At 49.5% G+C, this 25,816-nt stretch overlaps 2 protein-coding genes across 2 annotated transcripts; both read right to left on the bottom strand.

Annotated features, from left to right (window-relative positions):
* Positions 1-597: 597 nt before the first annotated feature.
* LOC105185775 (organic cation transporter protein) lies at positions 598-16,888 on the bottom strand. The gene is made up of 13 exons (XM_025305030.1): positions 16,797-16,888; positions 16,151-16,592; positions 15,088-15,525; positions 14,694-14,852; positions 9,953-10,119; positions 4,799-5,141; positions 4,326-4,429; positions 3,962-4,116; positions 3,452-3,762; positions 2,990-3,302; positions 2,665-2,846; positions 974-1,110; positions 598-873 (listed from the first exon to the last, which is right to left on the bottom strand). The coding sequence occupies exons 1-13, from the start codon at positions 16,886-16,888 to the stop codon at positions 819-821; spliced, it is 2,898 nt and encodes a 965-aa protein (XP_025160815.1). The 3' UTR covers positions 598-818.
* Positions 16,889-18,319: 1,431 nt separating this feature from the next.
* LOC105185783 (uncharacterized) lies at positions 18,320-21,563 on the bottom strand. The gene is made up of 3 exons (XM_025305029.1): positions 19,878-21,563; positions 19,599-19,797; positions 18,320-18,921 (listed from the first exon to the last, which is right to left on the bottom strand). Exons 1-3 carry the CDS (start codon positions 21,561-21,563, stop codon positions 18,320-18,322), a joined length of 2,487 nt encoding a protein of 828 aa, XP_025160814.1.
* Between the last annotated feature and the right edge of the window lie 4,253 nt (positions 21,564-25,816).

Genomic DNA, 25,816 nt, shown 5'->3' with positions numbered 1-25,816 from the left:
TCTGAGATTTGTTTTTCGGAAAAGTGCGAAAGACAAATCTCCTTGTAGCAATTACTACCTGTAAAGCAACGTGTGAAGCAACTCGCGACAACTGCGCGACATGCTTCACGTCATATGTAAAATGTTCAATCGCTGCTTATCATTGGCGTGGTTGTCACACAAAGCAATATTATAATATTTGTAAGTAAAATTGCGCGTGTCGAAAACCAATTCGTGGGATCACGTCGAGTGTGTTGAATTTGTAAAGCAAAGAAAAAAGTATTTTTTTTCTTTTACAGAAAGACGTTCTATATTCGTACACCTCCAGTTGAGTTTTACAAAGTAGTATTTTTGTAACTTGGCAGTATGAAAAATATTTTTCCTAAAAACTCCTCGATGTTTCGATTAGTACTTTTCAAACATATCTGTGTGTATCTCAGAAAACACCAATACACACAGTCTTATAATGTATAACAACCTACAACTTCTTTTGCTTCTCTAAATGTCATCTTTCAATGATGATGTTGTGGGAAACACGTGTGGCAAACGTGAGGAGGTGATATTAGCCGCGCTATCTTGCTCTCCTTGTGTTACGGAATTGTAGTGCGATTCTTTAACTCGTTATTGGAGTTAACGAAAGTGTCGTTAACTCCAATAACGAGTTACAGAATCGTACCATTAATACGATAAATACAATCGCTCCATAACCACTGCGAGATTGAACGTCGCTCGTCTTTATGTTAGCCCGTCAACGATAACACTTGCGCCACGCGGTCATGGTTTGTGACTGCTCGGAGATAAAAAGTGAAGAAGCGGTCGTGGCGGCGGGCGTTCAACGTTCAGAACGTCGCTTCCGCTTCGGCGTCTGCGTCTCTCCCCTTCACCTTGCATTTCCTGCGAACGAAGAAAGGTCGCGACATGATTCTCATGAATCACGTGGTATATCCCAATGCCCGCGTCCGTAAAACTCTAGCCCGCGGTTCATTTCACTCACTTGCCAATCTCCTCTCCGTCCTGAAGCGTCTCCGGCAGGGTGCATCCGGCAGTTTCGGGTAATAACAGACACAGCGCGGCTCCAATTAGCGGCAAGAGGCCGAATACGACCAGCGGCAGCCACGCTTTAATGCTGCTCTGAAATGCAACGTCCGAAGTAATAATCTGGAAAAGGAGATCGGCAGTTTGCGCAAGTCTCCGCGATGACGATATCTATATATGTACATTCGACGGTCACTTTTTTCTTTTTTTCACGAAAGACGGTTAATACAGGTTGCGTAAAAAGTTCGCAGAGCGAAACTGAAATAAAGAATACCAAATTCTAAAAATGATGTTATTCGTCAATATAGTTTCCATGAACTTCAATAAACTTGGCTTAATGGCTCTCCAATAATTTTATTCCATTGCGGAAGTGTGTTTTTGGAAGGTCTGCGAAATATGCTTCTATGGCTGCTATAGCTTCTTCATTCGACAAGAAATGCTTTCCACGGGGGAATTGTTTCAGGTTTCGGAAAAGATAGAAGTCGCTGGGTGCCAAATCTGGCGAATACGATGGATGATCAAGCAATTTATACTTCAATTCATTGAATTTAGACATTGACAAAACACTTATGTGAGTAGGTGCGTAGTCTTGGTGAAAAATGATTTGTTTGTGCTGCAAACCAGGTCTTTTCTCACGAATTTTTGCATTCAATTGATCCAAAAGGTTACAAAAATATTCAGAGTTAATTGTTTTACCTTTTTCCAGATAGTCAATTAACAAAATCTCTTTAACATCCCAAAAAACTGATGCCAGAGACTTTTCTGCCGATCTTTTATGCTTTGTTTGCTTTGGAGCTGATCATCCAGCTTCAGTCCACTGTAAACGCTCTTGCTTCAATTTAGGATCGTGGTGACAGATCCAAGTCTCATCCATAGTTATAAAACGACGCACAAAATTGGTTTTATCCTTCTTAAGACAACTCAAATGACGCTGTGAAATTTGCTTTCGAGCGAGTTTTTTTTAATTGTTAACGTATGCGGCACCACTTTTCCTAACACCCTTTTCATTTGTAATTCTTTAGGCAAAATATGCCGTTTATCTGAAATGCATATGGTATCAGCAATTTCACGCGTATTCACACTTGGATCTTCAGAAACAATTACATGTATTTGCTCAATGATTCTGGTGCTGATGCGCTTTTTGGACGTACATTGCGTGGATCATCTTCAGTGCTTGTACGACCACGTTGAAACTCAAATGCCCATTATAAACCATTGTTTACGAAGGAGCAGATTCCCCTAACACATTTACTATCTCGGAATGAATTTCTATTGCCTTTAAACCTTTTTTAACAAAGAATTCAACTGCACGCTGTTTCAAATTTTCCATTCCAAACAAATATACTGACACCTCAATTGGCTTGTAAACACAGAAAGAATTGACAGATAGAAATGAAACCTAACCTAGGTCCATGTGAAGAGTGATTCTATATAACCGACTACAATTTATAATTTTACCGTTTATTTATAGATGCCACTCCGCGAACTTTTCACGCAACCTGTAATAATAAACAACCTGTTCATGCGACACTGACGACGACGGCTCAATTTCATGCTGAACGTACGTGAGCAGAAGTCCGAACAGCATCTCGTCCCTGGTCTCTATAAATTTGCGATCGTGGACGATAATCAATTAATACGGCAACTCACCAAGGACACCACGAAGGGCGCCACGATGGAGCCTAGCCGAGCGAACATGCTGCTCGCGCCGACTCCGATGTTTCTCACGACTGTGGGGAACAGTTCTCCGGAGAAAAGGTAGACCGTCATAAACGATACCGACGTACCGACGATACTGAAACTCGCCAATAGCACCCTCACCCACGCGCTACCTGCGGCAAAGGTGCGATTGGTAAATTCAGGTTGTCTTGGTTGACAATCCGTCCAATTTGAAAGGTCCCGTTGTAAGTCGCATATTTTAACATGGCGATCGTTTACGACACACACACACATACACAACGCGCTGGTCTCTCACCGTTTAGCATGGCGATCAAGAGGAGACAGGAGACGCCGGCGATGAGGTTGTTGTAAATCAGGGTGACCCGCCGACCGAATTTGTTTATCGCCCACCAGCCGACGAAGTAGCCGGGGAGCTGTATGACACCGGACACTGCGAAGTTGATGAAAATATCGCCGCCGACCTGACCGATGTATTGCGACATGCCGAACAGGACCACTCCGCAAACGATCCAGTTGAAGAAGATCGACAGTGACTTGACGCGCATGTTCGACGTACGAAACAGATCCAGAAACGAGGGCTTGTGGTCCAGCGCGGATTTCTTGAAATTCTGGAATTCAAGCGAATTGGGGCGAATTAACATGGACTGTAACGCGCTCATGCTTGACTGAACTGATTAACCGACCGGTGTGTTGGCAGCGATTCAATGAAACAGCTCGACGGGACAGGGAGGGAATAATCGTCGCGCTTTTCTTTCACCTGCTGCAAACAATATTTCCTGACCACTTCGGGGATGTCGACGTTCTCCACTTTGTTGATATTGGCCGCCTTCTGCAGGATTTTGCAGGCCGCTCTCTGGTTTCCTATGGTTATCAACCACCTAGGCGACTCGGGCATCAACCACAAGTAACTTAAACAGACAATAGACGGAAGGGTGATGGCGACCTGCAGATATCGCCAGTGTCGAAGCCAGAACGCGAGTCCCGCCAGCACCATACAGCCCAGGCAGTAGGGAATTTGGTAAAAGGCGTTGATGGCGGCTCGCCACTCTGTGCCTACTATTTCCATACCTGAAAAGATACGCGATTAAAGCAGGTACACCGACATGAGCCGAAGCATCGAGTACTGGTAAGTCGCCGTAGCAAAATCTACATCGTACGCTGAGGAAGGAAATTGCGTCACTCTTACGGACATTACGATCTTGCGAAATAATTGATCGTAGCCTTTCATCTTGGGCAACTCGAGCGATGATTGATATCGTAGACTTACAATTAACGAAACTAATTACTATCGTGCCTCCAGTGGCCAAGGCACTCAGGAACTTCATCAGCAAGAGCACTTGAAACCAAGGAACTATGGCGCATCCGATCCCCGACAGCAGTTGAAGAACCACGGAAGCCATCAACGGCATTTTCCTGCCGTACCTGCAAATTATCACCTGTACTTTTTAATCTTCTCCTCCTCCTCCACCTCCTCCGCCATCTTATCCTTCCCCTCCCAGCCCCTTAATAACCGTGCGTTTATTCATTCAAGGCTTTTTAATTAATTCAAGGGTTATTAATTGTACATGCGTCCTCGCAAGCGGTTATTATTAATTCAATATGCGTCTAACTGACGTGACCGATGCACTTGCCTGTCCGCCAAACTGCCGAAGATTATGTTACCGAGCAGCGTGCCGAACATGAAAATCGACTGCTGTATGTTCGCGTAGTGTGTCCGGTCACAGACTAAATTCCACTGCAACGAAAATAAACCTCGCAATAACGACAATGCTCGCCGTCGTTCTTACGATAATTCTTCGTAATTGTTTTGTCAGCGAAATGTGCTAATAGCGCCCGCAGCAATTTCTTCGCTACAAAGCGCGGCAACGTCCGTTAATTACGTTACCGTGTGATGCAAATACAGCTCGCGACGCGCACAGAGAGAGAGAGAGAGAGAGAGAGAGAGAGAGAGAGAGTGCGAACTCTGCGAGCGAACTCTGCGAGCGCGTGCAAGCACGCGTGTGGATATTTTTCCCCCTTTTTTTCCCCTTACTTCGGAAATCGAGCGCTCGTCTCCGAGCAGTTTCCCGACTTGCGATGCGCAAGCATCGTCCTTCACGCTCACCTGCGAGATGATGGTCTCGGAAAAGATACTTCGGTCATACGTCCATTCCGTGCACTTGACCAGCGTGCCGTTAATATCGACCGCGCACTGGTCTTCGGAGTCCGTTGTGGCGGGCACCGTGCAATTATAATCCTGCGGCGGCGCTATGAAGACGATCGCCAATTGGTGCCAGGATACCGGAAATTTCACCAGGGACATCGCCAGGCAGACGAAGATCTGCCACCTGCCGATGTCGCCGATTGCGGTCTGTACAGCGTCGAAGTTCCCGTCAGCGTCGACATGTTCGTCTTTAACGTTGGACACTCGTTTGACGTTCACGTTCGCTGCAACCCAAAGGGACGTCCTTTTCGCATCAGCCGGATAATAAATTAGACATATTGGACCCTGTTCATTAGGAGCCCTTGGATCTGTTATGTCTCTGCGTCTCTGCCGTGATGTCGATCTCCATCGACACCGCTCCATCGACACCGGAGCAAAAGCGAGAACACGTCTCGGCTTCGCTTGAATCGGGAAAATCGCGCCAAGTCAGCTAGCGGCTTGTCGTGAAGAGCGTAAATGTCAAAGCAACACTTATCCCGTGAATATTATAACGAGTGGTTAGTGCTGAACGAAGCGGCATTTCGCGTTCTTTTATCACGTCTTCTGTGCGTTACGATCACGTTACGCGATCACCTATCGATGACTTAATTTCGACTTTCTCGCATGACACCGCCGAGGAAAACGGCGACCTTAGTAGTTTCCGCTCGTTCAACGGCAAACTTCCTCGCTTTTGTTACTTTCGTTTCCCTTTTCCACGCGCGCGTTGTCGACTTCGCGGCAATTACGCGTGTGTGAATTAGCAATTGCGCAAGCGCGAACATCGGCTAGCGGATGTACCTGGAAAGCCCTGCCCTGTCGCGACTACGACTTTTTACCCCAGTTTTTTGTGAAATTAAGAGAGTCGAGAATCCGCGGCCGGCGGCGACTCCCAGCGCTTGCGAGTGTTTCATCGCCGAGATGAGTCCTCGATCGCGCTGCGGATGACATTTCGACGACAAGAGCGACGCTTGAAGAGACGCAGGCGTTTGCCAAAGGTAAATGACGATGAAACTAGTTCGTGGGAGAAGAAATGTTAGATAGTGCACGGAGATAAAACGGGGGCGCGCTAACCTCGAAACATCGAGAAAACAACCTTTGGCTGCACGCTCGAGTGTTCCAATTTACATCGGCATTCTTCTCCGCGATGCCGCGGAAAGTTCAGTGTTGCGACTTTCATGCGCCTCTTTCGCACTTGACGCTGTAATTTATTCACCGGCCATTGTTATACGTACGTGCGCCGACGGAAGTGAAGGTTTTTTCACGGATTTCGCGCCGATTGTCCGCCAAGCCCGAGCGCGGACGAACACGCGCGGGTAGATCGTTATTCGTCGCGGCTTGCCGAATTTGCATATTGCACTCGCGCGCTCGAAAGTTCTCGACGCGAAGCGCCGTTAATTTCGCAACGAACGAATGTTCGTCTCAATCGCCGTACACGATCGCGACATCGCAAAACGTACCGTACTTATAGATTCTCGTATTCTTCATAGTCTCTCGCTCGCTTCCGCTTCCGTTTTCTCCCGCACTCTATACAGGAAGATCTGCAACACGGATGGTGATAGATGTAGACCGCTGACGACATGGAATAATAATGAATCGCATCACGAACGTATCGATGAGAGACGAGCGTTTGGCAATTGAATGCGCGCGGCGGATTATTCGCTCCGTTCAGAGAAAAGCCAAAGTCGCAACTCGAATATACTCGATAAAGCAACCCCCTATGACCTTTCTTTTTTCTCTCTCTTTAGCGCCGATCGACACATGACTTCCGACACACCTATGAGCTCGCCTTTATCCGCGCGGACGTGCTCGCGCGTAGCGTCGATAAAACTCTACTCTCCACTCCGGAGAAAATGGCTCTCCATTTTCGCCATTTCTCGCGGTTATCATTTACGACGCGACACACTGTTACCGCGTACTATTGAACTTATCTATAACTCCGCCGAAACTTCACTCCGCCGGACATTTCCCATTTTTTCTTCCCGCCAAGTGTCAGGATGATCCTCTGGAAATCGCGTTCTGTCTGCACACGTGCAGTTTTTATCCGCGCATTCCCTAACAGAACAGAGCGGGGAACGACCGGCCGCCGATGACTTCGCCTCGAGGGTTAAATAGCGTGTTGATTAACGAGAATCTATATCGAATTCGCGCTTACGGAAATCAAACTCGGATATCCGGCCGGCTTGAGAGAGGAATCTCATTCCTCCTTTTCCTCTTTCTTCCTATCCCCTGTCTCTCTCTCTCTCTCTCTCTCTTTCTCTCTCTCTCTCTCTCTCTCTCTATCTCTCTGTCTCTCCCGCTTTTGGCGTAGCGTCACATACGCGTTGCGAGTTATGATCTGGGAAATGCATTTGTTCGCACTCTCGCGTTTAGCTCGTGCCAGAAACTGACAAGTAAAGAGTCTTTCGAACAGTGTTCTCCGAGCCGCGGCCACCATGCATCGCACCGCACCAGAGGAGGGATGCTGGCGCCAAACATCGCTCGTCGAGACGCGCCTCTACATAGGACTGTAGAAAAACATATACCTGGGAAGGGACCCTACTGCAACCTGCAACCTGCAATTTAACGGCTAAGACGACGAGAGGCAATGTTTTCCGAGAACGGGTCGGCCATGAAGACCGTCGAGATACGGGTCGAATTTTTTCTCGGTGAAATTTGCGCTTAAATGGAACGAGCTCGGCGGTGCTCCAGTTGCTCGAAGTGCGAAATGACGAAAAGTATACGGAGCGATGGAAAAGATATTCTCTCTGTCTGCTCGAGTGAAATCGTCATCTCTGACGAGGATGATTGAAGAATGCATGCTCGCGAATGGTTCCTCGAGGATATTAACTCGATCGGCCGATTCCGGGAAGGCCGATTGCGCTCATCGTCGTAAAAGAGAAACACGGCGATGGGATGGACGTGACTCGAGGATCGAAAGATCGGAAAAAGCATTCGACGTAGGAACTGAAGTACGAGCGCGCGACGGTTTCCAACGTGGATTCCGCCGAATATTCAATTCTTCCGACGGTTCCGCGCCGCCCGGAAGCGGGGTTGCTGCGCCACTGCGCCTCATCTTGGGCTCCATGTCGGAGCATCGCGCGCGCCACTTTATTGTTGCACATGTAAATGCGCCGCTGCAACGCAGTAGTGCATTTCTCCATTAACCCCAATTAAGTCAGTCGCTTAAAAATATACACTGCCGCACGTCGAGCGCTAGCGATGCGCATCAGCGCATCCACGTATGCATCGAGTGGCTTGATTGCGTAAAAGAAGAGAGTCCCTAAGGCCTGTTTTCAGCACCCTTCAAAATTGGACCAAAATGGCTGGAGTCACTTCCTTGTACCCTTGGAAGTAATATTTAGTCAATTCCAGCCTAAACGGAAGTATTTAGAGTGTATACTTCAAGTATACATGGTGCAAGTATACAGCGCGCCCGTATCAAGCATTTCTTTGGAAAGCTAAGCGTTTCTGAGAAAAATGTTTCAGATAAAAGTTGTATGGTTTCAAGGGGAACATAAGATGGTGTCATTGGTTTGACCTTGGATAGTCATTTAAAGGTTACGTGAGTGTCGATTTCAATATTTTATATAGAACCTCCTATTTTTACATACCTTGTAGCTTATCTCGAGAGCTTTCCAAAACACTTATAACTAAGTCATTTTTCATTAAGTACTTTGCGAGTTATGAGGCTTCTTACAGATAGATTTGTAGAAACGTTACTTAAGGAGATCCGAGATTGAAATCATATTATTTATTCTTGTTGATTCTCCACATATGAACAGTAAAATCGTAAACATAATCTTCCTTTAAGAAGCCATGTAGATTGGGGTGTTGGATTTACGTGAGTCCCCTTGCCTGTCACTTTTTATCAATTATCAATCCACGCTTAACAAAACCCCGAAGTTTAGCCATGGAAGGTACAACAACAAGCGGCGACTTTGCAAATAATGCATTTATGTGGCATAGATGGTCTATTAAAAAGAATAGTTATTGTTTCGTTTGCAGGAACATTAATATTTTCTGCCATATTGGAAACGCCTAATCATAAATTGCAATTCACTGTAGAACAAATCTGAATAATTATGCAAGATTAAAAACTAAAGAAGGAGAAAAAATAAAGAAGAAAAACTCAAGAATAACAAGATATCTTTTTGCGTAATAAAAAAATCTCGAGAAGCAGCTCTGACAAGAACTAGTTTTATTTTTATCGTAACCAGGTCTCTGGGTACGCGCATACACGCATTTTGTGTATCTCTGACATTAAGATATGAGATCGGGTCCGATATAAGACCATGGACATAAGAAGATCTTGGTCTATTGAATTAAAAGCTTAAGGGATCGTAGTTGCTCAAAAAGGTGCATACAGTTCTTAAAACAGTTATTTTCAAAACTTCGTACTTATCCTTGCGGCAGAAAATACGTCAGTCTTTTCTTTCAGAAGTATTAGGTTGGTGCATATGAAAAAATGGTGCATATGAAATGTCGGATTTTCTTTACATGTGAACGTTTGTCTCCCTGTTTTCGTTATGCTTTTGTTTTTGGCATAACCTCATTTATAGTCGTACTGTCCATTACCAGAGTCACATTTCAACAAAGAAGATTTTGACAAAAGTGTTACATTATGTTATTTGCTTTGAATTTCGTAAGGATATGAATTCAATCGATATTCGTGTAATTTTTTTCATATGAATATAAACTTGGTAATAATGCTGCAAAAGCTACACGCAATATAAACCAGGCGTTTGGGGAGAATATTGTTAACGATCGAAAAGTGCAGTATTGGTTTGAAAAATTTCGGTCTGGTGATTTTTCCCTACAAAATGAACCGCGTGGAAGACCCAAAACGTCTGTGAAAAGTGATGCTCTGAAAACATTGGTGGAAACGAATCCAACAGTATCTACAAGGGTACTTGCTACCAGAATGAAAGTTGACCATACAACAATATTGCGACACCTTTCTGAAATTGGCAAGGTGAAAAAAATGGATAAGTAGGTACTGCACGAACTAACCGAGCGAAATAAGCTGGATCGGTTTAACGTATGCTAATCATTACTAACCCGATTTCATCGAGAGCCATTTTTCGATCGGATTATTACTTGTGATGAAAGATGGGTTCTTTACGACAATAGGAAAAGGTGTGCTCGGTGGCTTGATAGGAATGAGGCTTGTGCTCATACTTCAAGGCTATCACTTCATCCACGGAAAATTTTAATAACAGTTTGGTGGAATGTGACTGGAGTAATTCATTACTCATTCCTTCGAACTGGGGAGACAATTACAGCCGAAAAGTACTGCCAGTACATTGATGAAATGCATGAAAAATTGAAAATTATACGCCCATCACTTGTTAATCGGCATGGCCCAATACTTCTCCACGACAACGCTCGGCCGCATATATCGTACAAAACAAAATTGCGAAATTAAATGAATTATAAATAAAATATGAAATTTTGCAGCACCCAGCTTATTCACCGGATCTTTCGCCAACCGATTTTCATTTTTGTTAACATTTAGAACAGTTTTTACGGGCTAAACAATATGAAAATGACAGTATAACAGTCTGAAAAATTCCATATCAGAGTTTATTGATTCTAAAGATCAGAATTTCTTTAAGATAGGCATCTATGCATTAAAATCTCGTTGGGAAAAGTGTATTGAAGCAAATGGAGTATATTTTGTTAAATAAACAGCTTTTGAAAAAAGATATACAGTTTTATATATTCACTTAAAAATCCGACATTTCATACGCACCAACCTAATATTTGTAATAAGTGTTTTTACGTGATCTACGATATTGTTTTGGAAAGCTCTCGAGATAAGCTACAAGATATGTAAAAATAGGGGGTTCTATATAAAATATTGAAATCGACATTCACGTGACCTTCAAATGACTATCCAAGGTCAAACCAATGACACCATCTTATGTCCCCCTTGAAACCATACAACTTTTATCTGAAACATTTTTCTCAGAAACGCTTAGTTTTCCAAAGAAATGCTTGATACGGGCGCGCTGTATACTTGCACCATGTATACTTGAAGTATACACTCTAAATACTTCCGTTTAGGCTGGAATTGACTAAATATTACTTCCAAGGGTACAAGGAAGTGACTCCAGCCATTTTGATCCAATTTTGAAGGGTGCCGAAAACAGGCCTCCTCCTTTGTTGACTCGGGGCATATTAGTTATTAGGAGGAACGACTCAACCAACATGCTCATTTCTCGTCTCTCTCGAGCGGCCACGATTCAATTAATCAGCCGACCTCCGCGCGAGCCGCTCGGGTCTCGCGATCGCTTCCGAAGCACGTTCGGTCTCGCTTCCGTTCGATTGTCGCACCAACTTCACTTCTGCCCTGACGACGACGACGACGACGATCGCCGTCCGCGCGCGCGAGTACGAACCGTGCGCAAAACACTTTGCGAGTGCGAGACTTCGAAAGTTTGCATTTCGCCGTAAACGGGCTCATTTAGCCGAGTAATTACCTTTATCCTTATCTTTATCCTTATCGGTCAGCATTCGAATACAATTCGAATACAACTGAAATAGACACGCCGTTGCAACTTTACGTTACTTACACGTGCGCTATTTTCTATGCTCGCTTCGACTGCGGAATCGACTCCACGTGCCTTGCGCGGCACACTCGCAAAAATGTCATTGCGATCGCGTCGATGCGTACACATCCGTCGACGGTGTTATCTTCCTGCCTTTCTTCGTTTCTTTTTTCTCCCTTTTTCCGTGAAAACGCCGTCGTACCTCACAGAGACCGCCCGCGCCGCCGAGACTCCAAATCCACGCGAGATCATCTAGATAAGATACGTGGTCTTTGTCATGTTTATAATTTACATAAACATGACAGATGCCTTGCGTCTCTTCTTCTTTATCGCCGTCATATATTATTCATGGACGAGATACAGATTCGTATCAGATGTCTCTATTAATCCAGCAAGAAGCAAGCTTCGCCGCGGTAATTGTCGCTTAATCAGCAGTGCAATTGACGCATTTGCATGTTTCCCGCGCGTATTCGCACGATGGAAAACCGAGGTTTCGTTTCCCTCCGCGAGTTATCGCGTATCGTGAATCATGCGAACGAGGAAAACGAGGGAGAAAGAAGCGCCGAGTAAACGAAAATTGCCGAATACGGTATATATTGTATATACAGAGTCATCGAAAAGTATCGGACCCGCCTAATATCTTCAGTTAGAATGCATTTTGGAGAAAATGTCCAATAGCAAAGTTTTATGGTTTCAAGCGGGGAGTAAGACGATGACCTCGACTTTGACCCTGATCATGTCCTTCAAGGTCATTTCAAGGTCAACCTTATTTTTCTTAATGGAACTCTCAACATTTTATTGCACATTCTTATAGCTTATCTCGAGGGCTTTCCAAAACACTATAATGAAACATTTTTTCATTAAGTACTTTTTGAGTTATAAAGGTTTGAAGTTAAAAATTTTTGACACAAAATGTAAAATATCTTGTAAAATATTATTTAATTTTCAGTAATCATAACCTTAATACTTTTGTGCGCGAAATAATGAGACCAATTAATTGGTTTAAAGAAAATACATTAATCGAAAAGTATCGGCTCCCCCTAATATTTTCAGTAAGAATGCATTTTGGAAAAATGCAATCCAATAGCAAAGTTGTACGGCTTCAAGCGGTTATGCTAGTAGGCTATGGCTGAAAACTGCCCGAAGGTGATCGCGAGAAGCTGCTCGAATGCGTGATGTCCGAAGGCGTTAGCGGGAATCTGTCCGAAAGCGTTGGCGGGGCCGATCTTTATTGTCTCACTCTCGCAGGCACGAATAGCAATACAAGCTCTTGAGCAAACAATGCGGATCACTGATTTGAATCTTTGTGCTGTCTTCTTCTTAGCGAGCAGCAGTCACCTCGTGGACGAAAACGAACAGTCCCAAAAATTGTTTCTGTAACAAAAGAAAGCCATTGCGCTTCAATTGATTGTCCCAAACATCTTCATTTTGTTTCCAATAGCCCAGAAATTTTTCGTAAATATTATTAATTGATCTATTAGATTTTCAGTTGTTCAACGAGCTTTTTGCTAGTGCTGGTTGAAATAAACAAATCGATAGTTGGACCAACACTTAATAATTAGTATTTCTCTCTACTTAATTATTTAGATTAATTTCCTATCACTTACCTGATTAATTCTTCTTTACTCTAATTAAGAATGGCGGGGCTTTCTGAAAGAGATCGAATAACACTGTTAATGATGCGAGGATGGGGAGATCAACAAAGAGGTCAAACAATAACGCGATTATTTAATGAAAATTTTCGGAATGAAAATAATAGGATCTCCAAAAGTACTGTAATTCGTACTATTCAACGTTTCGAGGAAATTGGTAGCGTTAAAGCCGCCCAAGATCTGGTAGACGTAAAACAGCAAGAAATAATGATAAGGCATTAGATGTTTTACAGTCTTTCGTTGAAAGTCCCCACATTTCCATCAATCGCATTGCACAAGAACACGAAATCGGTCATTCATCTGTCAGTAAAATTCTGAAATTGAATAAATGGCATCCATACAAACTCCATTTGGTTCAAAAGTTGTTCGAAGACGATTTTGATAGACGCATCGAATTTTGTGATCTTATGATGGAGATGATTGTCGACGATCCTCTATTACTTAATAATATTGTTTTCTCTGATGAGACAACACTTGAACTGACTGAAAATATAAATAGACACAATTGTAGTTACTGGAGTGACGTTAATCCTCACTGGAAAAGAGACAATCATACCTAATATCCACAAAAAGTTAACGTATAGGCTGTTCTTAATGGTAGACCAGTTGGCCCTTTGTTCATTGAAAGCAATTTGACAGCAGAAGTATACACAGTCATACTTCGCGAACAAATTGTTCCAGCTGTTCGAGACATAGCTGGTGGAAATATGGATGAAATTTATTTCCAACAGGATGAAGCTCCACCTCATTATGGTGTCATTGTCCGTCAATATTTGAATGAGGTCTTTCAGGACAGGTGGATAGGGCGAGTGGCCACCTCGGTCTCCGGACTTGACCCCACTTGACTTTTTTTTGTGGGGTTACTTGAGAAGTAAAGTTTATGTCACCATTTCTTTTTTGGTAACGCAGGGGAAATCCATCATGGATACCCCCGACCCTTTTGGAGGATCAGGGGTTATGTCAGACTCCTACTGACTAAAACCCCTAGGGGATGTCTACCAACCGGACCGTGGTGAGGGAGTCAGGGGACTACTCCCGTATTCCCTCCCCGACACCCTGGCCCCAGGGCTCTCCGGGAGCCCCACAGCCTCGAATACTACGTCCTATCCCGCTGAGAGAGTCCAGGACGCGGTCCCCCGACTGGTTTCCCAGCCGAGTTGGCCTTCTGGTGATTACTTGGAGGGAGGGGGCATCCACCCTCCCTCCGCGTCCCCCATTACTCCCTTCCATAGGGGGGGGGAGTGGAGCCCAGTCCCAAACCCGAGCTTCTACTCCCCCCTCTGCCTATCCTATCTGACGCCTAGAGGGGAGCGGGTGGGTCGACACACCCTTCATCTCCCTATCCCTCCGCGTCCAAAGTCGAGTCCGAGGTGGCCGAGGAGGCGGCCTCCGACGGACCGGAGGCCTGTCTTTCTCCTCGGCCGGCGCCCCTTCGGGCCCGCTGCTTAACCCCGGGAAGCGCCGCCCTCCCCGCTACTGTCTGCGGCGGTCTCCGGGGCTACGCTCCCACTCGGCGGCCTCTTTCCGCGACAGCACGCTGCAGCAGAAGGAGGCCGCCTCTCCCCAAACCTCCTCGCTCCCGCACATGGCCCTTGCCATGCGCGGGAGCGAGAGTTCAGACTCCCTACTCCTCACTGCCCGGGCTAGGACATCGCGCTCCCTGTCCCATGCAGGGCATTCGGCCAGGATGTGGTGCACGGTATCGTCCAGTTCCGGGCAGTGATGGCACCTGGTGGTGGGCTCTTTCCTAGTCCGGTGCAGGTAATGACCGAAGCATCCATGTCCGGTCATCACCTGCACCAGATGAAACGTGAGTCCGCGCCCCCTCCTGCCTGCGAACTCCGCCAGGCAGGGGCGGACGGCCGTCGTCATTAATCGCCCGAACTCCCGCGGGGCGAACATCGCGTCCTCCCACCGCTGCAGAGCCCGGGCAACCACCTAAGACCGCAGGGCCCTCAGCTGCCCGGTCGTTGCCTCCCCCCTTTCGCAGAACTTCTTGGTTCTCCAGTACAAGATGCACCTTTCTTACGCAAGAAGCTCCACCGGGGGAGGAGCCGACCAGGGTCGTCGCCGCCATGTACGCCACGGAGCGGAACCATCGGATCGCCCTCACGGCCACTGCCCTCAGCGCCTGGCGCATGAGATTTTTGCCTTGGGCGGTGGCCAACAGCTGGGGCGCCCATATTGGCGCCCCATAGAGGGCGATCGACAGTACCACTCCGACGTACAGGCGGCGAGCATGCCAACCCGGTCCCTCCTGGGTCTGCATCAGCCTGACGAGTGCCAGGCCTGCCTTCCTGACCCGAGGGGCCAGGTCCCTAAAGTGGGCCCTGAAGTCCCACCGGCCGTCCAACGTCAGGCCCAGATACTTTATCGTGGGCCCGACGTGGACGCGGACTCCGTCCACCATAACCCGGGTCTCCGGTGGCGCCCCGCGGCTGCCGTCGTGGAAGTAGACGGCCTCCGTCTTGTGGGGCACAACCTTGAGACCTAGGTCACTAATAGTGCCCACCACCGTCGCCAGGACCACCTCCGCGTTGAGGCGGGCCTCCCCCTAGCTACCCCCCCCCGGCTACCACCAGAGTATCATCCGCGTAGCAGATGACGTGGCATTCGGGGGGGAGGGGCGAGCGCAACACCCTGTCGAACGCGATGTCCCATAGCAGGGAGCCCAAAACGAACCCCTGCGGGACATCAACCGCCGGCCCTGGACCCCGCCTTGAACCGGATAGGCGAGGTCCCTGCCCTCAAAATAGGCCGCGAGGATGCGCCGGAGATAGGCAGGCACTCGATGGTGCTCGAGCGCCCGTCCAATCTCCGGCCACGGCAAGGTGTTGAAGGCATTGGTGATATCCAACGATACCGCCAACAACACCCCGCCTTTCTCCTCCACGACGGACCCGGACGTGCTGGATCGCGTCCAGCATCGATCGTCCGGGCCTGAACCCGTATTACCTGTCGTGGAGGTCCGGCCCACTTGAGGACAGATGCTGGACAAAGCGGTCAGCAACGATATGCTCGAGCATCTTGCCCGCCTCGTCCAGCAGGCAAATCGGCCTATAGGCCGGCAGTCCATCGGGTGTCTTGCTCACCTTCGGGAGGAGGACCAATTTGGCCCTCCTCCACTCTGGGGGGAAGACCCCGTCCCTGAGGCACCCGTTCATAACACCCCTTGTGACTTCGGACATGCTCCGATCGCCGAGGGCGAGAGCCCAGGCGCAGCCAGGAATGCCGTCGGGGCCAAGGGCTTTGCCCCTGCCCCCCAGCCTCTTCCTGGCGCTAGCGAGCTCCTCCGGGTTGACCCCCAGGTCCTCGGTCCACTCCCCATCTTCTAGGGCATGGATCCGCGGAGGGGCTCCCTCCACCCTCGGGAAGAGGGTGTTAAGGAGCCCTTCAGGTCCTGGGGGTCCAAGGACTCCGTTGGCGGAGGCGCCCACGGACGGATCTTCCCGACCGTCCGCTTGTAGGGGCGCCCCTACTGGTCTGCGTCCAGGGAGCTCACCAATTGCTCCCAGGCTCCCGCCTTCGCCTCTGCTATAGCGGCCTTGAGGGCATCTCGCGCTTGGCGATAGCCCTCCTTCTTCCTCGTGGCCTCCCTGTACTTCCGCCGGGCCCGGGTGTACATCCGCCTAGCCTGGGTAGCGGCCTCTCGCAAATCAGCGCTGGCCGCCGTCCACCAATAGGCGGCTCGGCGCCGATGGGGGTGGAACCGGGGCATCGCGACGTCACGATACCCACCAGTTGCGTAGCCCCTTCCTGGGAGCTGGCGTCCCACTTCCTGGCATCTCATCAAGATGCCAGGCGGCCGCGAGGATAGCCGCCCGGAACATGTCCGAGTCCAGCTGACTGAGGGCCCATCTAGGGGGAAGGGGAGCCCGGTCCCCCCCTTGGGCAGCAGTCTAGCACCTGCGGAGGGGCTTGGGGACCGAGGGCCCAGACAATGTATCTGTGATCTGACAGATTGTCGCCCTCGGTCACCACCGCCCACTCCCGGAAGATCCGGGCGGCCGAAGGGGAGCCTCAGGTCAGATCAATGACCGACTCCCCGTTCGGCCACACACAGGTGCTGGTCGACCCCCTGTTCATCAACAGGAGGCCGAGCCCCACCGCCCAGCCGATCACGGCGTTGCCCCTCTGGAGATCCCCCTGCCGGGGGCCGCAACCCCACACTGTGGAGTGGGCGTTGAAGTCCCCGGCAACCACGACGGGTCGGGGGTGGCGCACCTCCCCGACCTTGTCAAGGATCTCCATTACGTGGAGCAATTTGCCAAGACCGACCTCGTTTTTGCGAGGGTGCAAATACATCCACACAATCGTGACGGGCCCCCAGTCAACCGCCACGTACGAGTTCCCCTTCTTCCTGCATTTGCAGGGGGGGGACCCGTAGCGGGGTGTGCCACCATGACCACTTTGCCGTCCGGGCTCCCGAACCAGTCGGGACTGGATAACGGGATCCAGAACGGCTCGGTGACCAACCCCAGCCCAGCCTCCAGTTCTCTCAACCCGTGGGCGAAGAGATCCTGGGCGCGTCGGCTGTGGTTGAGGTTGGCCTGCAGGACCCGGAGAAGGGGCGTGAAGGCTAAGCTTTCGGCCCCTCCTCCGGGCTACCCACCTCTGCCCTCACAGGAGGAGCTCCAGACGATAGAGTTGTCACCCCGGCTCCATCCGTGGGGGTTTTGGCCATGACGGCTTTATCCACAGGTACCTCCAAGACGGACCCCTCCGCGGAGGTGCAGGGAGTCCCTACCTGTATGTCCCCTTCCTCTGGAGAGTATAAGGAAGGGTCCATAACATGGGGAGCTAAAGAGGGCGCATCCTCCAACTCCCCCTTTACTAGAATCGTTGGGGGTGAGCCTTCCAGCATCACCCTCCTCACCTTCTCGGCCTCCAAAGGTCCAGCCTGTTCCTCCTCCTCCAGGTCCGCTGGTTCCGCGGTGTCATCCTTGATGGCCCCCCGTTTCCTCGTGGTCCTCTGCTGGAGGGGCTCCTCCGGCTCCGAATCCCTATGGATCACGGCGTGGACTACCTCCGTCCATGGCTCTAGCTCCATGGGAGAGGGTGTGAGGGCCTGTCTCCCCTCCCCTTGGTCCTGCGCCGAATTCCTCGATGAGTGGGAGGAGGTAGGGGCATGCCTCCTCCTCTCCTCCCTCAGTTCCTGCACCGGGTCCTTCGATGAGGGGTGGGCCGGCTTGGTCCCCCTTCTTCTCCCCTGGGGATCCTCTCGAGTGGCCGGGGTGGGGACTCCTACCCCTTCCCCTGCTCTATCCTCCCCGGCGGTCCTCCTCTTCGCTCTCCTCCCGATTCCTCGGGGGTTTGCATGCTGGCTCGCCGACCCCGTGGTCGGACGGGCCTCTCCTCTCGGCACACACCACACATTTTTCTGAGGCCGCCCTGCAGTCCCTGGCGCGGTGACCGGGGTTACCGCAGCGATAACAAGTATCGCTGCGGTCGGCGGTGTTTCCGCACCGCCCGCGCACATGGCCCCGCTCCAGACACCTGAAGCATAGGGCCGCGCGGACGGGCAGCACCACCATCCTGGCGAGGGTCCAGCCCACCTGGACCCGCTCCGCAGTGGCGACCTTAGAGGCCGCCGCCTGCGGACACCGCACCAGGGCCGTCGCCATCCCTCGCTGAGGTACACGGATCCCGCCCACGGACACCTCCGTGGGCAGGCATCCCCCAGCGAGGGCTACCGCCTCCGTCACCTTCTGGACCCTGAGCGTCAGGTCCAGGCCGGTGAGCCGCAGTGTCGCGATCCTCACCGGTCTCTGGACCCGATACTCGGGGCCCTCTTCAGTCGCCAGCTTGCGGAGCTCCTCCGCAAGCCGGTCGGCTGGAGCCCCGGCGTTGAGGCCAGGCACCTCTACAAGCAAGGCCCCCGTAAGGGCCCGGCGGACTCTTAGGGATCCCGGGATCCTCAGGTCCGCCAACCTGATTCGGCGCCTGGCCTCAGCCATGAACCGGCTGTATTCGCCGTCGGGACACGTGAGGGTGACGGCGGCCGACCTTGGCGGCCTCAGCCTGGTCTTACTCCCCTTCTTCGACCCCGAGGTGGGCCGAGGAGGAGGGTCGCTGGGAGAGAGATTACCCCTCTTCTCCTCTCTCTTCCTCCTCTCCCTCTCCCTTCGGCTGAACACCGTGGTCCACCCTTTTTCTCCTTGTGACTCCTTGGGCTAAGCCCTGTTGGTGGTGGTGGGGATGCCCTTCCAAATCCCTCCTTTCTTTCCTCTCCTTTGGCCACCTGCGCATACGATATCTTTTTCTGGAGGGGGGGCGAGATCCCCGGTCCCCGTTTCACGGGGCCCGGAGCGATCCCCTCCTCCCCACGGATGGCGGCCACCTGCCTCCTCCTCTCCTTTTGTCTTCTCCTCTGCTCCTTCTTCTTCTGCGTCTTGGTCCTCGGGATTCCGGGTGTCGGCCCTACAGACCCCTTCCCCCCACTCTCAACCGGGTCGGCTATTGCCTTCCCCGCCGGGAGGGGGGCAGGGTCGAGATCCCCATGCCGCACCGCATGTCCCAGGACCAATTCCCCACACTTGCCCTTCGTCAAGTCCCCCCTCATTAACGTGAGCCGGACAAGCTCCTCCGACAGGAACTCGTACGCCCTGCTTTCTGGAACCAGGCCTTCCCTCTCGTCGATGCACTCTCCTATCCTTTTTGATAGTTTGTCGTACAACTCCCTGCTCGCAGCATTCAGTCTGCTGATCCGCAGGGAGTCGCCGAGTTCCACTCTCCGCCCCTGCACCTCCGATCTATACACCTTTGGTATCGGGGCCGTGGCCTCCTCTCTCCTGAAAGGTCCAAGTTATCATTATATACTATGGATCTACCCTCCTCCACCTCCATGTCCTCTGTGGAGCTGACCTGCTCCAGGACGGAGGACTTCACCACCTTCCTCTTCTTCAGCCGCTTCACCTTCTTCCGGTACGACAGTCCTCCTCTCTCCCGATCCGTCTCCGAGGGGTCGCTGCCGGATACCACATCGGCATATTTTCTTCTCCCGGCTGTTATTGGGGGAGCGGGAGCAGGAGTAGTACCGTTGGCAGTCAACCTGGCCGCACCGAGCTCCTCCTCGAGTTCACGGTTCCGCACCCTCACCCCCCTTAGCTCCTCTCTCAGTGCCGACATTTCCTTCCACGCTTCTGCGGCAGCGTCCTCTTCCCCATCGTATGCCGCAACCCTCGCGATAAGGGTCGACAGGACGGCCTCGAAGGTGACCACAGCACGGTTCAGCAGTGCCTGATAAGTCCTCTTCAGGGTTCTGGACCTATGAGACAAAAGCCGAACCGCGCCAAGAGCACGGCCCACCTCCGAGGCCAGTTCTGCCGACCCGGCCTCCTTTAGTAATGCCCTCGTGGCAGGGTCTTTGAAGACCTCCTCAGCGGGGCGCGTGTCCTTCAGAGTGCGGCACATCCCCCCGCTGAGGAGGTCCTCCACCTCCTTCTGCAGATCCCTACGGGCCACCACCTTCTTCCTGATGAACCCCATCTCCCTCTTATGCCGGAGACCAACTCCGACACCCGTGGTGGCCTTTCTCCCCCTGGTATCCTTCTCCTGAACAATCCCCCGCGCGAGCTCCTCTACCTGCTTCTCTACGCCTGTTGTGCTGGCTGCGGTCACGTCCCCGACGGTCATCTGGTTGGTGGTCGCCAGGCTGTTCGCCTTGCTCTCTGCAGCCGTTGCACCTACTGGGCAGAATTCTCCTGTCTTGGGGTCTCTAGGTCTCACTCTAGATCTCTGGGACAGGATTACATCCGAAATGACCACTGGTTTCCCAGTGGTCCTTCCTCCCGCCCTCACATCCGCGTGACCCCCCATCGCTCGCGGGGCCCCCATCTTACTGCAAAGGGAGTCAGGTCGATTCACGCCCAGCGTCGTAGCAAGAGTTCTGGCGACCGATCCCCGGGCCGCTGTTCCTCCCATGTTGGGTGGCCGCTTTGCTTCCCCCGAAGAACTCACCACACCACCCTCACGGTTGAGGGGGTGCTTCCCATCCAAAGACGGGGGACTACTTCCCACGTCGCGTGGCCGCCCCTCATCTCTTGCGCGGGGGCTCACGTGGCGAGCCTCTCGGTGGAGGCCGCCCTTCTGACTGATGGTAGCCAGGGTTGTTCCCGCGTTGGACGGCCGCCTTTTCTTCAGATCACGAAGGTTCGCCCTGCCAACTCCCTGAGAGCGGCCTTCCTGGTCGCAAGCGGCCGAGGTCAGAGACCGATTATGGTCTCCTCTGTCGGAGGTAGGAGAATGAGAGGAGGACACTCCTCCACTACTCCTACTTCTGTAGGAGGGGTTTCCCCCCTCTAACGGCCTGTAGTCGGTTGCCGACGTGACAGGGATCGGGACCATGTCCCCGCCAGGACGCTCCGCAGTAGCAAATTCTACCTTGGGGCCCGCGGTACACCCCAAGGTTAGCCCATCGCTGGTTGACGACGTGGGGGAAACTGGGACGACATTCCCACCAGCATGCCGGTTCCTGGTTCCGAGACCCAGGACGTCCTTTGCCATTGTAGTCATAGTATAATCCATCCGAGTGTCGGATTGTTACGAGCCCGACCCACTCGGGTTTGAATTCGGGGTTTTTCTTAGCCTAGACCGGCTGCTTACACAAGGCTAACGAGCCCGCTCTGCCCACACTGTAGGAACCTTTGGGCCGTAGGAGTGCAACCCTCCAGTTCCTGGGTAAAACCTGGAGGCAGCTGCCCCTCCAAGAGTATGGACGCTCTTAGTCTGGTCCCTCCATATAGACCACCTCGGCATGGTAGAACCTGCCAGGGGCCGAAACCCCCGCCGGTACAGCTCTGTACGTCATTGGGACACGCAAGCTCCCACACTACGGCAAGATGGCGTTCACGGGGGAGAGTTTATGTCACCAAGCCTCAAGATTTAGATGATTTAAGAGGGAGAATAACTCGAGAGATAGAACTAATACCGCCAGAAGTGCTATAAACATTTCTCTCCCGGACGTGTCGAAGAATATTTCACCATGGATGTGCCGACTTTTGTGGATCTACAAGGGTACATGATTGGAAAGAGTTTTATTGTAAAAGAAGCGGCGATACTGAAGAATAGAACTATTCTTTCACACTACATCTTCACGAGTCCGATGCCATGGCATCTGCTCACAAAATCAGACAAATCGAAAGCCTATTGGTTAACGACTAATCATCATGGATTACGATGGGAAGATGGAACCGTCAAATACTGCAGAGCTGAACATTTTATTACTACAGCTGTGGTGGGTGATATGTATGGCGAGCTTGAAGATGTCACATCTCAACTTGTGTATGTAAAGGGGCATGAGAAGCGGGAATGGTTGTTATACCTTCTGGATGACAATGTGAGAAGCAACGTGATCATTAGGACCGTGGACACCGATTACGATGACATGCCTTCTCTGCAAAAATTGAATAATACTTTTCGATGTAATAATCATATGAAAAATTGTGCCTTACAGAACGTACTAAACATTTTCAATTGGTGGTCTTGGAGAGAATTGTACGACGCTTAATAAAACATTATTTCAAATGTACAGATGTTTCTTCCAACACGCTTATCCCTTTTCACCTCTTAGGATTTTATATGATAATTGTTTGGTAAAAATACAGTTCTTTATTTGCGGTATGGTGATTATTAGACATTCGATAGACGTTCGATAGACGTCCGATAGACGTTCGAGAGACGTTCGAGAGACGTCCGATAGACGTTCGAGAGACGTCCGATAGATGTTCGAGAGACGTCCGATAGACGTTCGATAGTAATCGCGGGGTCCAGGTTCGATAGTAATCGCGGGGCCCAGGTTCGACCTTATCTATACCGCCGCCATGTTTTTCTTTTGACGTATGTGTGACGTCACGGTCGCCATCTTACCCGTAAACGTGACGTCTACTAGCAATAGGCGACGGTGGTCTAGGAGGTTGGAGCGTTCGATAGTAGCCGCAGGACCCAGGTTTCGAGTCTAGCAACACCCGGCCTGTTTTTCTCTGAACATGTGCGTGACGTCACAGCCACCATCTTACTCGTAAACGTAATGTTTACTAGCAATAGGCGACCGTGGTCTAGAAGGTTTGAGCATTCGGATAGCAACCGCGGGGCCCAGGTTTGAGCCTACCTACATCCCGGCATGTTTTTCTCCAGACATGTGCGTGATGTCACAGCCGCCATCTCTTACCCGTAAACGTGACGTCTACTAGCAATAGGAAGCAGTGGTCTACGAGGTTCGAGCGTTCGTTGGCAACCGCGGGGCCTAGGTTCGAGTCTAGCAACACCAGGCCCGTTTTTCTCCGGACATGTGCGTGACGTCACGGCCGCCCGCCATTTTGTCCATAGAATCAAACAATTCTGGGAAGGAAGGAGGGTATTAACAAAGAGGGGGTATCAATAGGGGATATAAATAAATAGCGGGGGCATTAATTATAATATTTCATTAAAAAGTCAGGTTCGAAAAGATTTCATTAAAAAGGTCAGGTTTAAAAAGATTTCATTAAAAAAGTCAGGTTCAAAAAGATTTCATTAAAAAGATCAGATTCAAAAAGATTTCATTAAAAAGGGCAGGTTCAAAAAGATTTCATTAAAAAAGGTCCGGTTTTTGAAAATTCATTTTAAAAAGTGGGTTAGAATCCTCCTTGTTTAAGTACTCAGCGATGTTATAAAATGCCAAACAATTAGTGTAAATAGATTGTACAATTTCATTCTGACCTTCTTGATTCAATCGATCAAGAAAGTCTTGCCAAGCTTCTCCAACTATTACTCTATCAGGAAATGAACGATTACCGTGATATAATGGATTAATTGTACCGCATCCAACATAATTCAATAACGGGGCTTTTACAACATTACGAAGAAAACTTTTCAAAAGATTTTCTGCGGCCAACTGAAGCGAATGAACTCTAGTTTCTTCAGCTTGAAAATACGCGTTATACTTATTAAAAGCCTCAAGAATGTATTCCAAAAATAACAGATATGCTTGCACTTCTGGATTCTTCATTAGTGACAGTAAAGCAGCCCCCTACTTTGACTTCTCGCTCAATTGCTCTTCTTGTAAAGATTTGAGCAGTACGTCCCAGTTATTGTTGACTCTAGTCACACATACAATCTGTAAAGTAAGAGCGTGCACGGGTTATTGTGTAGAAAAAATTATTTTTAATGAATTTTAAGTACATAGATTTGTTGTACTCCATGAGAAGAAAAATATACCATTAATAATGAGTCCAGTCAACATCGACATTGATAATTGCCTGGCATCTCCGAGACATACTTTCTACTAAGTTGACTGCGTATTCGTTCGGTAAAGACCTTCAAATGAGACGAATTTGTCATGTCAACTGCTTCAAAGTGCACACTCTTTTTCCTCGAAGCTTGTGTTTGAGATATGCCCACACATTTTCAATGGGATTTGCATCTAGCGACTGCGATGGCCAATCAAGTGTGACGATATCAGACTGCTCTTTCCACTCGGTGCAGAACTTGCTCCGGTGTTTTGGGTCGTTGTCTTCCTGTAAGATCCAGTCCTTGTTTTTTTTTTTATGAAGCATTGTTCAGCAGTCGGCAACAAACACTTCTCATAAATTTTAAGCATTAAGGTCGGGTTCCGCTTAAACAAATTCACAATTTTTTTTCCATATTCGGCGTCACTTTGCCTATCGAGCCACGTTCTAGCAAGTCATCGACATTTTTTATCTTCTTATATTGCTGAACCCACTTAGCGACGAACGATTTTGACTTTCCCATGTATTTAGCAGCCACTGCATATGACATTTTTGGTCCTTTGAGGTGGGAACAAAGGAATACAGCCTCGTAGCGCGATGCGTATGCGGGACTCATGGCGATTAACGTGTTTCTCAGGTTAGAGTTCGACGCCAACTGAATCTTTTGTGACAAAGCATTCGCGACAAAGATTTCATCTATCGGCTTACAAAAAAACTAGGACGATATTTGAAACCAACTGCCATTTATGCCGTACACGCTCTTACTTTACAGACTGTACATGGCGAGAAAGCCATCGCGTCTCGGAAAATTTTAAAATTCTATTATTATTATCATTGAAACTAAAAGATTTCTGGAATTGTTGGAAAATACACGCGCGCTTGGGACTACTGGAGATGAACGATGCCACTTTTCGCAGGAATTCCTCGCTTGCTTCAGGAATTGCTGTGCAAACTGCATTTGCTACTAATGCAAATGCGTGGTAGGATGCATGGCATCTTTATCAAATTAGGACAATATTTCTCTAATTTTGTTTTGAATGATTCATATTATCCTATCATAACGGAGGCGTTGTCACAGGAAAGAGCGAGAATATTTTGAAACGGAATTTGTTCCTTCCACATTTCAGCTCTAAAAATTGTAAATAATTTGTCGGCACTGCAATCACTCGCATCTAAATGAATCAATTCTAATAATTCCGTTCGAACGTTCAAAGTCTGAGGGTCGACATACCGAACAAGAAATGTCAGCCATTTGTCATTAGTTATGCCTCTTAATGTCTCGTCCGGATAGAGAACTATGTAGTCGTGCCCCTGCACGCGCCTTGGCAACAGAATTCAAAAAACCCGCCACTCAGAAGCAAGCGTCACTCCGTGCCGTGGCGCCTGTGGCCGTGGCGCCCATGTTTCCGTGCGCTGTGCGCGCCCTCATTCTTCATTGTGTTCTGTTCGTTAGCCTTGGTAACACGTGCGTTGATTAGCTTTATCAGTTTCTTTCAGTTAATTTGTGCCAATTCTCTTTTTCAGCCATGCCTAGGCATAGAAAATCTAAAAAAG

This window comes from Harpegnathos saltator, unplaced genomic scaffold, assembly GCF_003227715.2.
Source record: "Harpegnathos saltator strain DR-91 unplaced genomic scaffold, Hsal_v8.6 scaffold668, whole genome shotgun sequence".
NCBI lineage: Eukaryota > Metazoa > Arthropoda > Insecta > Hymenoptera > Formicidae > Harpegnathos > Harpegnathos saltator.
The sequence above is the reverse complement of the archived record's forward strand: the minus strand, read 5'-3'. Positions and strand labels throughout refer to the sequence as shown.

Excerpts from the sequence above, each read along its gene's own strand:
- LOC105185775 (XM_025305030.1), bottom strand. The coding sequence starts at position 16,888 with ATGTTCCGGGCGGCTATCCTCGCGGCCGCCTGGCATCTTGATGAGATG. Across the intron at positions 14,853-15,087 it reads CCCCCGGTGGAGCTTCTTGC|GTGATGACCGGACATGGATG; the intron begins GTAAGAAAGGTG and ends CATCTGGTGCAG. Across the intron at positions 4,430-4,798 it reads CCGAGACCATCATCTCGCAG|TGGAATTTAGTCTGTGACCG; the intron begins GTGAGCGTGAAG and ends TTTTCGTTGCAG.
- LOC105185783 (XM_025305029.1), bottom strand. The coding sequence starts at position 21,563 with ATGGCAAAGGACGTCCTGGGTCTCGGAACCAGGAACCGGCATGCTGGT. Across the intron at positions 19,798-19,877 it reads TGGAGGAGGGTAGATCCATA|GGGCGGAGAGTGGAACTCGG; the intron begins GTATATAATGAT and ends TCGGAGGTGCAG. Across the intron at positions 18,922-19,598 it reads GAGGGGGGACTTGACGAAGG|AGGTGCCTGGCCTCAACGCC; the intron begins GCAAGTGTGGGG and ends CCTTGCTTGTAG.